We start from the raw sequence: 13,341 nt of genomic DNA, 5'->3' as shown, positions 1-13,341 counted from the left end.
TTTTTCTCTCTTGTGCTTTCTAGTCAGGTTTCGGCTGCCAAAAGCCCTGCAAGTCATTCTTTGTGACAGTTTTAAGTCAAGGCGTGTATGTGTGTGTGCGTGTGTGTGTGTCTGTGTCTCTGTGTGGGAGTGTGAGCATGTCTGTTGTAAGGGGGAAAAGGGGGCACTATGAGAGGCGGTACTGATGCCGTCTAACCAGTTTTCCTGGCTGGGTTCAAGCTTATAGGCATTTAACCAACAGATCCATCCTATCCTGCCTGACAGAGCAGCAGTAACACACTGTAGAGGAGACATCTCTCCCTGGGCTTGTCTTAGGTGGAGGAATCTCTGGCAGCAGCATATGGTGAGTCCATCAAATACATTATCTATTTAATCTCTTTGGTTTATATGAGATTATTTGGGAGGATAACTGTTTTAACATTGTTCAAAAAGTAGGTTGCTACTGACTTCAGAAAATTACATAAACAGGTGCTTTTTTAAATTCTTGACTCAGCTTCAGATCAGTCTTGTGAGGTTGATCTTACGGAAAATAAATAATAATAAAGAAATCTTAAAATTGTCAAACAGGTACATTCTAGGTCCATATTCTTGACATATATTGGAATTGCATATGATCTTGTAAAATTATCCAACTGTGTTTACAAGTTGAGATTTTGATACGTTATGGTCCAAGTCTTCAAGAAACGTTTTGCTGTTTTTGTGTGCCTGCCATGACTCACTGCAAATTTTTCTGTCAAAACCATATGAATATGTCAAGGCTGCTGAGTTCAGATGAGTGTCTAACTGTGATTGCTAGGGTTTAAAAAGCACTTAATTTTATACTATTAGAGGACAGTATAGATCTCATTTGAAAGAAAAAATAATCCTTGATTCCATTTTCCTTGGGACTTGTTTCATAACACAGCATTGCTAACCCTAAAGCCTGCAAATATATTACATTTGGGTTTAGATGTCAAGCTACCAAGGTGTGGTTGAAAGGAGTGGTGTTTGTGTGTGTGTGTTCTGAGTGGTGGCAAGTCATTGAGAATGCATCCCAACCAACTGGTTTAGATGCATACATTCCCTTGAACCAACCTGGCAGAGGATTTGAATTCCTGAAGTGTGAAGTTATACTGTGTGGGCGTTATAGTTTCTTTGTCAGACAGTGTCAGAAAATAAAAGAGCTGCTAAAGGCAGGTGAAGAACTCCAAGCATGTGCAGGGATGTGTAGATAGAGGGGTTTACTGAACCTCAGTGAGAGCTGATGACAGTTGATGGAAAAGATTTCTAGAGTCTGTAAAGTCTTCAGCTAGTGCTGCAGTCCAACACCGACTTTTGTTGTTTGTGCTATTGCCATCTGGGGTCAGATATCAGGAATTACCTAACATTTTAGACATCTTGTATAGATGAACAGTACTTTAACAGTAAACACATTTTGTGAAGGCTTAAACATCAAAATGAAAGCAGAAAGGGGGTCTTATGAACAATGAAGACTTACAGTTATGTTATAGTTATGTTGCTGATTTTAGTTATATTAACATAACTTAATGTTAGTAACTAACGTTGCTTTTCTTGGTATTTTACAGATAACTTTGCTGAGGTTTGACGTTTCAATGGTTTATTGTATTTTAGCATAAATACATGGATATAAATACACCCAAGAAATTATGGTAAGTATGAAGAATTAACATACAAATTACATGATAACAATTATAAAAATATATGTATCTGTAAGCTTCCTTGACTTAATAAGTAGAAATAGTTGGAGTGCAAGCATTGTAAGCCATGATTCAAGAGTGTCAGAATGATACAAACCAGTCTTATTTTGTGTGTTGTAACTCATTATTATACATAGAGTGAAGACAATAAGAATAGAAGTTTCTCAGAAAGCCTGGTTCTGGATGACTCAGAGAAAGGAGTCATCATCACCAGAATCACAGATGAACAAATCGCTGCAAAGAGTGGCCTGCAAGCAGGTAAAAGAAAAGTCAGTGGATGCTGACACTTGTGTTTTATTCTTGGTGCAATTTAGAAGAGTTCAACCAGTGTCTCTAGATAAATGATGTGAAAAAAAGATATATAGAAATTTACTGATTTTAAAGTGTTGTTGTTACTTGTAACAGGGGATGAAATTGTTGCAGCCACTATACATCTAGACCATCTCGACAAAAATGAAGTGCTGAACATCCTGAAGGTCCTGGAGCCATATGATAACAACATGAAGGTTCTAACAAAAAAGGAGCTGAGTGCCAGTGCTGGCCTTGGCTCCTTTGGATTAGGTCTCAAAAATCCTGGAGAGGTAAACACAACAATTGGTTCAGCTTTTAATCCCCGAATTTTATTTTAGTTTGATTTTCCTGCCACTACTTCACTGCAATGGAGGCAAATAGAATTGTGCTTGTAGTGTCACACACTTTCGCTCCACATGCACCAATCAGCTCCAACACTAAAACCACTGACAGGTTGAAGTGAATAAAATGAATCATATGCTTACAATGCAATGTTCTACAGGGAAACACACACTACCCTTTGACTCTTTGACACACACTACCCACCTAAACATTGCAGACCAAATACAGCCCTCCATGGTGATGACTCCCACCAGCAGCAGCCTTTCCCCACAACGTACCTTGTCACATTTTGAAAGCAGTTCAGGAATGTCTCAAGGACCATAACAATGGCCCAAAATCCCATCCTGATTGAGAATTTGTGGGATGCACCAGAATAAGCTGAATCCACCCTCATGCAAAGTGGGGGGCCCCCACCTTGTGTGAAATTTTGGATGTATTTGCTATGGGATTTGGTCCGTAATGTTTAGGTGTGGTTTAGGTTTGTGTGTGTCATAAAACATCCACATGATTGCCAGAACCCAAGGTTTCCCTGTAGAACAATGCATTGTGAACATATGATTAATTTTCTTCATTTCACCCGTCAGTGGCTTCAATATTGGTGGTAATCAATGTGCAATTCTTTAATTGTGATGATATTCTGGCCCTTAATCCCTCTTCATTGTCAGCAATCATTGTGGGACACAGGCACTGGTACATTTTATAGACCACACCCTAGTAACACGTGATAGTGATTAGATCATCATGCTCCTTCATTGGGCTGGGAGAAAAACAATCAACAGGCCTTAGGAAACTCTAAAGAGTTATATGAGAGCTGATTCTTCATTTAAAAAGAAAAAAATTAGAAGTAGTTTCAATCCCAATCCAATCTGTAAACTTGGTTGTACGACACCCAATCTGAATTGCTATTTATTGTAATATATAACACAGAAATATATTTTTTGCAATTTTGGGAAAGTGACCCTGTCTGATGTTGATTGATTTTAACCTGCATTATTTATCACTTCATTACCAACAGATGCTCACCATAAACAACGATCTGTCAATGGATGCATCAGCTGAGGCACCAGTTGTCTCCCTTGATGGCCAGAGTGGAAAATTAAATTCTGCGCAAGGGTTGGGGACTGAAATAAGTGCTCCCATCCTCAATGGAGACCTTCCTAATCTAAATAAGCCCTCAACGGATGCTGGTGCCAAATTCACAATGCCCTCATTAGGACTGACAGATCCAGGTATAAAAGGAGATCTGGATGGCCCCCTCAAAGCTCCTGATGTCAAGGTCTCAACTCCTCAGCTCAACACTCCCAGTGCCTCGCTTGACATCGAGAAACCAGAAATGAAAACTGGCAACCTAAAACACAAGACCCCAAAATTCATGATGCCACACTTCAATCTGCCTCAACTTGAAACACCAAAAGCAGAAATGGATGTTTCCGGTGATGTAGATCTCCCTTCTGTCAGTGGAAATCTAGACACAGCAGACCTCAATCTGTTGGTTCCAGAATTAGATCTTAAAAGTTCAGATTTGGACCTAAATAGGCCAAATGCTCATCTGAATGGTCCCGACGTAAACTTACAAATACCAAACACTGAGGTACCCTCAGGAAAAATCAAATGGCCCCATCTCAAATGGAAAGGTCCCAAAGTTAAAGGACCAGATGCCAACTTAAATGCTGACTTGTCTGCACCTGATGCCAGCCTCTCCACATCAATGATTGAGGGGGATGTAAGTACACCAGATATTGATATTAGCTTACCCAAAGCTGACATCAAAGGCCCTGATCTAGATGTTCAAACCCCAAATCTTGAAACCGATACTGGTAAAATAAACTGGCCTCATTTGAAGTGGAAGAAACCCAAACTTCATAGCACAAAAGCTGATCTGGATTTAGATGCAAATCTGAACACACCAGATATCTCTGTTCCAAAAGTGGAGGGTGGAATAAATGCCCCAGATGTAGATGTAAATTTGCCAAAAGCTGACCTTACATGCCCTGATTTGGACATGCAAACCCCAACTATTGATGTAGAGGCTCCACCTGGTAAAATCAACTGGCCTCATCTGAAATGGAAGAAGCCCAAAGGCCCAAGAGCAGACTTAAACATAGATGCAGACCCAAATTTAAATCTCTCAACTCCAAACATTGAGGGTGACATAAATGTACCCAATGCAGAGATGAATCTCCCAAAAGCTGGCATAAAAGGTCCTGACGTAGATGTTCAGGTCCCAGACAATGACATAGATGCTCTGTCAGGGAAAATTAACTGGCCTCATCTGAAGTGGAAGAAACCAAAACTTCATAGCCCCAAAGCTGATATGGATTTTAATGCAGATCTGAGCACACCAGATGCTGATCTCTCTGTTCCAAAAATTGATGGTGAGATTAGTACACCAGATATTGATCTGAATTTACCAAAAGCTGATGTTGATGCTAAAGCACCAGATGTTAACATAGAGGCCCCTTCTGGAAAAGTCAAATTCCCAACACTCAAAAAGCCAAGGTTCCTGTTTTCTGGGCCAAAGGTGAAATCCCCAGATGTTGACTTTGATGCTGATGTGAAAGCGCCTGACCTCAGCCTCTGTCCTCAGGCATCACTAGATGGACCTGATGTTGATCTGAATTTACCCAAAGCAGATGTTGACGTTAAAGCACCAAATGTTGACATCGAGCCTCCCTCTGGGAAGTTCAAATGGCCCACTCTTAAAAAGCCAAAGCTGTCACTCTCAGGTCCTAAGGTTAATGGTCCAGATGTTGATTTAGATGCTGATATTTCGACCCCCGACTTGAGTCTCTCAGCTCCAAAGATAGATGGTGAGATAAATGCACCAGATCTAAACTTACCAAAAGCTGACCTGGAAGGCCCCAAGTTAGACGTTAATGCTCCAAATGTTGAAGGTCTGTCTGGAAAATTCAAATGGTTCAACATCAAGAAACCAAAATTCGGCACACTTAAGGGTCCAAAGGCTGATATTGATGCTGATCTGAATGTACCAGATGTAGAACTAAAGGCACCTAACATGGATTTGAGTGCACCAGATTTCAATTTTTCAGCACCCAAAACTGAGGGCTGTATTGAGGCTCCAGACCTTAATATCGGTATGCCTAATGCTGATCTCAAAGTTCCAGATGTAGATCTTAATGTTCCAGATCTTGATCTTGACACACCTGATGGTAAGCTTAATGAACCCAAATTTAAATTACCAAAATTCAAATTGCCAAAAGTGAAGGGTCCTGAATTAGATGCTGATCTAAAAGCACCAGATCTCTCTTTATCTGCATCAAAAGTTGAAGGTGGTTTTGATGCACCAAATCTTGACATTAATTTGCCAAAAGCTGACCCCAAAGGCCCTGATGTGGACCTTCAATCTTCAAAAGTTGATGTCTCAGCTGGAAAATTCAAGCTGCCCAAAGTTGATGCTGACCTCAAGACTTCAGATCTGGATTTTTCTGCCACCACAATTACAGGAGATCTCACTACACCAGATCTAGATCTGGATGCTGATTTGAAAAAAGATATTGACCTTTCAGGCCCCCAAACTAACATCAGTTTAGTAGACTTAAATCTTTCACCATCAAAGATTAAGGGTCCAGATGTGGACCCTAACTTTCCCAAAGCTGATGTAAAGGGAGCAAGTCAGGATTTAACAAAAGCAGACCTCCAGGTACCTGATCTCAACTTGAAAGCACCAGATTTCAGCCTGTTTTCACCAAAAATGAATGAAAACCTCTCAGCACCAAACAAAGACATCATAGTGCCAAAGGATGAAGTGAAATCACCACAATTAAAATCACCAGATCTTGATTTTGATTCCCATTTGGGTGACTTTAAATTGCCTCATTTTAAGCTTCCAAACCTTGGTCTTTCAAGTGCTGAAGTAGAGGTTCCCAGTATTCATCCTTCAGTTGAGTCTGGAATAGAGGCACCAAAGGCCAACATAGGTGTTCCTAAAGCAGATGCCAACATCTCTGTTCCTGTGGTAGACTTGAGTCTACCAGAGGTAGAGGGAGATATGAAAGCATCCAAAATAGACGTGAAAGCCCCAAATTTAGATGCCAATCTTGAAAAGTCCAAATTGCCACATTTTAAGCTTCCAAAGCTTAACTTTTCAGGTTCTAACATAAAAGCGCGAGAGGCTGATACCAGTGCAAATCTTGAAGTCTTATCCGATGTTAAGGTCAAAGGTCCCAGTGTTGGAGGAGAAATCAGTTCACCTCATGTCAGTGCCTCTGTTCCTGAAGTGAAGGCTAGTCTCAACAACCCTGAAATGGATATCACAGCTGAAGCAGATGCTGAAGTTAAAAGTTCTCCAAAAACTAAGCTAAGATGGCCTTTCAAATGGGGATTAAAATCTAGTTCAGGTACAGATGAAGAAGGAAGTGGTGTTGACTCTGACACTGATGTACCTAACACTGAAGTGGAGGTTCCTGCATTCAAATTCCATAAACTACCCAGGAACAGCATTGATGGTACTGGAGAAATTGGTGATAACCTTGGCTTATCAAAGCTTGACACAGAGGCAAAGGATTATGTTTTCAGCAAAGGAATCCGCTTGCCAATAGTGAATGCAACATCAAAGATAGGAGAAAAGGTTGACATTATGGAGAGATTAAAAATAGCAAAAGAAAAAGCACCTTTAGCTAACATCTCACCAACTGAAGCAAAAACTGATACTGATCTAAAGCTTGCCACGCCAAGTCTAGATGTCTTTACAGAAACAGCAGATTTCTCTTTGGTTAGAGGAGGTACTTTCAAAGTGGAAAAGCAAGAGTCTGTTCTGGGCCTCGTAGCCCCAGAAATTTCAACGTTAGAGGAAAATGACAAATTGTCGTTGAGCCTCTCCAATATGCTTGGCCTTAATATTAAAGATTCAGATGCTGACTGATTCCAGCTGGGGCAATCTGACATATATATGTATATATAAAGCTTCAGTCCAGAAACACTGTAAATACATGTAACTAAACTTATTCAGTCACCCTGTGATCATAAAGAGACAATTGTTTAATTTACACTTGCCACAGTTTTTTGCAGTTAATGCCAACTTCAGTATCCTTCTTGTCTAATAACTATGCGTAACCTAAAAGCCTGAAAAAAAAGCCTGAAAAGACTTATTTTTATAATGTGTAAATTTCTGTTATTTATATAAGCTCCTTTTCTAAACATTGTTGATTTAGAATTACACTTCCTCAGTATTGCATGTGATCATAGTGAGCTGTTTAGGTTTCTGACAAGTGCATACTTTACCATAAAAAATTTAAATGCTAATTTCATGTGTGAATGTATTTGTTAAATTCTTGATCAATAAATAACTCATTATTATCAAGATGCTTGTTATTCTTTACGAAGGTAGACAAGGGAAATAAAACTACTGTCACTTGTTTGTATCCAAAGTAAAAGGATCTATGCAAAGGTTATAATCTAGTTGTAACAAAGGGGGGATCCCAAAGAACTGAACACCACATACTGTCAAGAGATGATGTTTTTAAAGATTTAATAAATAAATTACTCAAAACGATATTTAGATATTAAGATAGGTAAAGCAAACAAGAACTTGTTGTTTCCCAAGAATACAAATCCACTAGATATAACTAAACAGGCTTGTACAGAAAAGGCAATACTAAGTTAACTTCCAAGAATATTAGTAGAATGTTTCCACAGAATATTGAAAAATAAATTAATTACAAGATTTGGCAATAGTGTGAACAGGATCATTCCAATGAACAGAGATCCAAAATCCATAAAGTATGTGTGGCGGGTGAGGTTCAGTAGTTTGGCAAAAAAATTCAATGATATAGGAGACAAAACTTAAAAAAGCAGGCAGAACTGGGTGCAGAGTATGGCAGAGAGGGACAATAGACCTGGGACAAAAGAGGTAAGAGTTGTTAAAACTTCCACTATGAAAAAGCACATAGTACAAAGCACAAGTACATAGCCTGAAACATTGTATCACAGACGGTGACAAATTAATTTGGCAGAGGTGGGAAGAATGAACCTGTCTTAAGGCAGCAGTCAGAGGGTGGAGTTGATTGGAGGGAAGAGACTGGAGGTGTGCAGCTGGAAATGTATGGAGCCAAATCAGCTTAGATGCTAGAAGGTTCTGTTTAGCAAGCCATTTTAAACCAAACTTGGCACCAATTGCAGGATAAGAGCAAAGGACTAAGAGAGTGTATGTTAGCTGGCATATCCTTGCTACTGGCCAGCGTCATGCATTGTTGTTCACCAGATGAATACATCAAACAGCCAAAATGTGTGGTGGAAAATATCCCAAACGAATAGGTTATTGTGTGACAAATGAAATATGTTCACAACTGAAAGGATAACAAGGACCTTATTGTCCTATGTCAATGACTGATAGGAATAAAAATCTTTGGAATCAGTTAACTATTGATCAAAAACAGAGTACTTGGTAATTGCAACCAGACTCCATTATAAAAAACAGTAAACACAGGAGTTACTGGAGCACCCCTGCCTCAATCGGCTAGTTAGTTTCCGTCATTGTGAGACTTTCAGTGGTGGAAGTATTCAGATAGTTTTTGTCAGTGGATTCTGGATTCAAGTCAACCTAAATGTGACTTAAATAATTTAAAAAGCACTTTCAGTTGCTTCTAGAATCAACAAACATAGCTTGAATTATTGTACTGGGTTGATTAAATGACTTAAGTCAGCTTGAATGCAGTATCCATTGACAAAAACAGTCATTTAACCGAGCAGAACAGAGGAGCTGACCATGTGATAATTTTACTTGTAAATGATCTGAATACTGAATACTTCTTCTACCACTGAAACTCTCACAATGACACAAACAATGGCTAGCCAATATTTCGCTGTATTCACAGTTGCATGTGGAAGTGGGAAACGTCAAACAAAGTGTGGTATACGTCAAACTGCACCATGTGGTATAGTCTATTGCTGGTATACTGCTATTGGTGCCAAGTTCGGTTTAAAATGGCTTGCTAAACAGAACCTTATCAGTGGCGTCAGTTTTTGATGCCATGCCCTCCCATGCCAGAGCTGGGCCAGACATACATATAAAGTGAACAACAGATCTGAAAGCAGAAAAAAAACACTCTAAAAGCAAAAAAACAAGATTTAAAACTGTAAAACTAGAATCTGAAAACACAAAATCTGCGACTGAAAAAAATAATTATTATGCAAAAATAACACTGAAACACATATGAAAGTGAAAATTGAAAATAGTTGATAGACAATATTGTTACAAATAGAAAATAGAATGTATTCAAAAGAATTTCAGAATAAAAATGAATAAATGAATAACTGAATAAAAATTAGATTTAAACTGAAAAAAACTTTTCATACATTTAGTTTTAGTTCGAAAATGAAATTTACGGGAAGGGGAACCTGTCTTAAGGCAGTAGTCAGACAACATACATACACGCTCAAGACAAGGAGAGAACAAAACAGGTCTGACTTGTCACATCACCACCTGGCTAAAACTTCTGCGCTGTGTTGTTCTTGGAGCAAGAAAGCGAATGACACCAATATCTTGCCAGCCAGAAGGAGGGAATTTATTCTGTATGATACACATGAAACATGAGTATGAGGTACAGCAACTTCAGTGCTCTTGCTTCTAACATACACCTTTCCCCAAAAAGGCCACTACCCGTTTCGTTACCATGGGAGATGTTAAATTCTTTTAAGACCAGGACCCCAAAGCAGAGACAAACTCACTGGTGAGAGTCAACAAAGGTTCTTTTAATAAACTCCACAAAACTAAATTCAGAAACAAAGCAGGCTGTGGAGACAGGGAGCTGGCTGACAGAAAGAAATCTTCAGCAGGAGAATCCAGGTAACTCTGATGAACAGAGGTAGAGGTAGCGCGTGGAATAATCTGGCAGCAAGCAGGAGTGAAAGCCAGGTTTATAAAGTGGAGTGAATAGGCTGATGGAACCCAGGTGTGCCTCAGCTGCCAACAGGAGGAGCCAGTCACACCCCCTGCCACACACAGGCTCTGCAAAAAAGGAACAAAAATAGAAAAGGAAACAGAGAGAGCACAAAAAGAAAAGCACAACAGAACACAGAGGTCCAACTAGCACAAAAGTTAAGAAGTGTTAATCAAAATAACCTCATAAAAACACACACTAGAACAATCAGATGTGGACTGTTAAATATACGATCCCTCCACTCTAAATCCCTCCTAGTCAGTGATCTAATTATTGATCATCAGTCTGATATATTCTGCCTCACTGAGACTTGGTTACGGGATGAAGAATATGTTAGTTTAAATGAATCAACTCCATCTGGTTATATTAACTATCATGTTCCTCGAGCCACAGGCCGAGGAGGAGGAGTGGCAGCAATCTACCACTCCAGTCTTCAGATTAACCCCAAACCTAAATCTATGTATAGCTCATTTGAGAGTCTCACTCTCAGCCTTTCTCACCAAAACAGGAAGTCAGAAAAGCCAGTTTTATTAGTTGTTGTGTATCGACCACCTGCTGCTGCTTACTCAGAGTTCCTGTCTGAGTTTTCTGACTTCTTATCTAGTTTAGTGCTCAGTACAGATAAAATCATTATAATGGGTGACTTTTACATTCATATGGATGCTGACTCTGACAGTCTTAAGACAGCCTTTAGTTCACTCTTAGATTCAATTGGTTTCCTTCAGATAGTGAATGAACCAACACACTGCCATAATCACACCCTTGACCTGATTCTCACCTACGGCCTAGAAACTAAGAACCTGTTAGTTGCCCCCCAAACCCTCTTCTTTCAGACCACTCACTTATAACTTTTGAACTAACTCTAACAGACCTAAAAGCACACAACAAAAAGCTTTACTATAGCAGATGCCTCTCTGAGAATACTGTAGACAGATTTAGGGATGGAATCCCATCACAGCTCCCTTCAACACCATGTACCACTACAACAGAATGCGCTGATTTAAATATTACTCCTGCAGAAATTGACTGCTTTGTCAACAACACTGCAGCCACTCTCCACACACATTAAACAGATCTCCACACAGTTTTAGATATGGTTGCCCCACTGAAAAAGAAGGTTACAAATCAGAGGAGGCTAGCTCCATGGTTTAACTCAAATATCCAAACATTGAAGCATATCAAGATGGATGGAGAGGAAGTGGTACTCCTTCAAATCAGTTGAATCCCAGAGGGCCCAGAGGGCCTGGAGAGAGTTTATTGACATATAAAAAGGCCCTTCATAAAGCCAGAACAGCTTTTTATTCATCATTAATAGAGCAAAATAAGAACCCACGTTTTCTCTTTAACACTGTAGCCAGGCTGACGAAGAGTCACGGCGCTGCTGAGCCTTGTATTCCTGCAGCTCTTACTAGTGAAGACTTTATGTGTTTTCTTCACCAATAAAATCACTAACATTCACTAACATCCATTCATTTTCTATACCGCTTATTTGTCAGGGTTGCGGGAGAGGGGGGAACTGAAGCCTATCCCAGCTAACACCAGGCGAGAGGCAGGGTACACCCTGGACTGGTCACCAGTCAATCGCAGTGCTGACACACGAAGACAGACAACCACACTCTCACACTCACACCTAGGGGCAATGTAGAATAGCCAATTAACCTAATGTGCATATTTTTGGGATTGTGGAAGCCGGAGTACCCGCACAAAACTCATGCAGGCACAGGGATAACATGCAAACTCCACACCGAAGGGTCCATACGGGGATTTGAACCTGGAACCCTCTTGAGGTGACAGTGCTAATCACTACACCACCGTTTCACCCTTAAAATAACTAACATTAGAGAAAAAATCAATCAAGATCTCTGCCCCAGACCTCCCTGAGCTGACCTCCAGCATTAATAAATCTAACCCAACTACATGTCTCTTAGACCCCATCCCAACTAAGCTCTTCAAGGACGTCTTTCCTCTGACTGGCGCTTCCTTATTAGATCAGATCAACTTGTCTTTAACAACAGGTTATGTACCACAGGGGTTTAAAACTGCTGTTATCAGACCTTTACTTAAAAAACCTTCACTTGACCCAGACATCTTAACAAACTATACACCGATATCCAACCTCCCATTCCTTGCTAAGATACTTGAAAGGGTGGTTGCAATCAGTTAAATGAACACCTATATAGGAACAGTCTGTTTGAAGTGTTTCAGAGCCCATCACAGCACTGGTTAAAGTTACTAATGACTATCTCATGGCATCAGACCACAGACAGTCTCTATACTTGTTCTACTGGATCTCAGTGCTGCCCTTGACACAGCATTTTATTACACAGATTAGAACATGAGACTAGGATCACAGGGACAGCACTAGGCTGGTTTAAGTCATATTTATCATATAGATTTCACTTTGTTCACGTTAATGATGTTTCCTCTTCATGTATAAGGGTTAATCACGGTGTTCCACAGGGTTCAGTGCTCGGGCCAATCCTGTTCACCCCATACATGCTCCGGCTAGGAAATATTATTCAGAAAAATGGCATAAACTTTCATTGTTATGCTGATGATACCCAGCTGTACTTATCCATAAAGCCTGAAGAAACAAAGCTGTTAGTCAGACTTCAGGCATGTCTTGAGGACATAAAGAACTGGATGACCTTCAATTTTTTTTATTAAGCTCAGACAAAATTAAGCTCATTATTTTTAGTCCCAAACATCTCAGAACTAGAATAGCTTATAATTCACTCTCTCTGGATGACATTACTTTGGCCTCCAGTATGACTGTGAGGAACCTTGGCGTTATCTTTGATCAGGACATGTCATTTACAGTATCCATCGTATTAAAAAGATCTCTAAGATCACCTCATTTCACCTCTGTAATATTGCTAAGATTAGGAGGATCCTCTCTCAGAGTGGTGCTGAAAAACGAAGAGGAATCATATCTCCCCCGTCTGAGGTTCCCTTCACTGGCTTCCAAAAAAATTCAGAATAGACTTTAAAATTGTCCTACTTACACATAAGGCCCTAGCTCTACTATACCTGCAGGATCTAATAGTCTCATATATTCCCATTAGAACACTCAGATCACAGAGCGCAGGTTTACTTGTAGCTCCCAGAATTCA

At 39.9% G+C, this 13,341-nt stretch overlaps 1 protein-coding gene across 1 annotated transcript; it reads left to right on the top strand.

Moving 5' to 3' along the window:
• The first annotated feature begins 157 nt into the window (after positions 1–157).
• On the top strand, positions 158–7,650 carry si:ch211-125o16.4 (neuroblast differentiation-associated protein AHNAK). The gene is made up of 5 exons (XM_046402027.1): positions 158–343; positions 1,566–1,649; positions 1,835–1,955; positions 2,103–2,278; positions 3,346–7,650. Exons 2-5 carry the CDS (start codon positions 1,647–1,649, stop codon positions 7,210–7,212), a joined length of 4,167 nt encoding a protein of 1,388 aa, XP_046257983.1. The 5' UTR covers positions 158–343; positions 1,566–1,646; the 3' UTR covers positions 7,213–7,650.
• The last annotated feature ends 5,691 nt before the right edge of the window (positions 7,651–13,341 follow it).

This window comes from Scatophagus argus, chromosome 10, assembly GCF_020382885.2.
Source record: "Scatophagus argus isolate fScaArg1 chromosome 10, fScaArg1.pri, whole genome shotgun sequence".
Taxonomy (NCBI): domain Eukaryota; kingdom Metazoa; phylum Chordata; class Actinopteri; family Scatophagidae; genus Scatophagus; species Scatophagus argus.
This window is presented reverse-complemented; position numbering and strand designations above follow the sequence as displayed.

What these genes read in the sequence shown, in the direction of transcription:
- si:ch211-125o16.4 (XM_046402027.1), top strand. An exon ending in AAAGAGTGGCCTGCAAGCAG is followed by an intron (nt 1,956 to 2,102) that starts GTAAAAGAAAAG and finishes TACTTGTAACAG; the next exon opens with GGGATGAAATTGTTGCAGCC. An exon ending in GTCTCAAAAATCCTGGAGAG is followed by an intron (nt 2,279 to 3,345) that starts GTAAACACAACA and finishes CATTACCAACAG; the next exon opens with ATGCTCACCATAAACAACGA.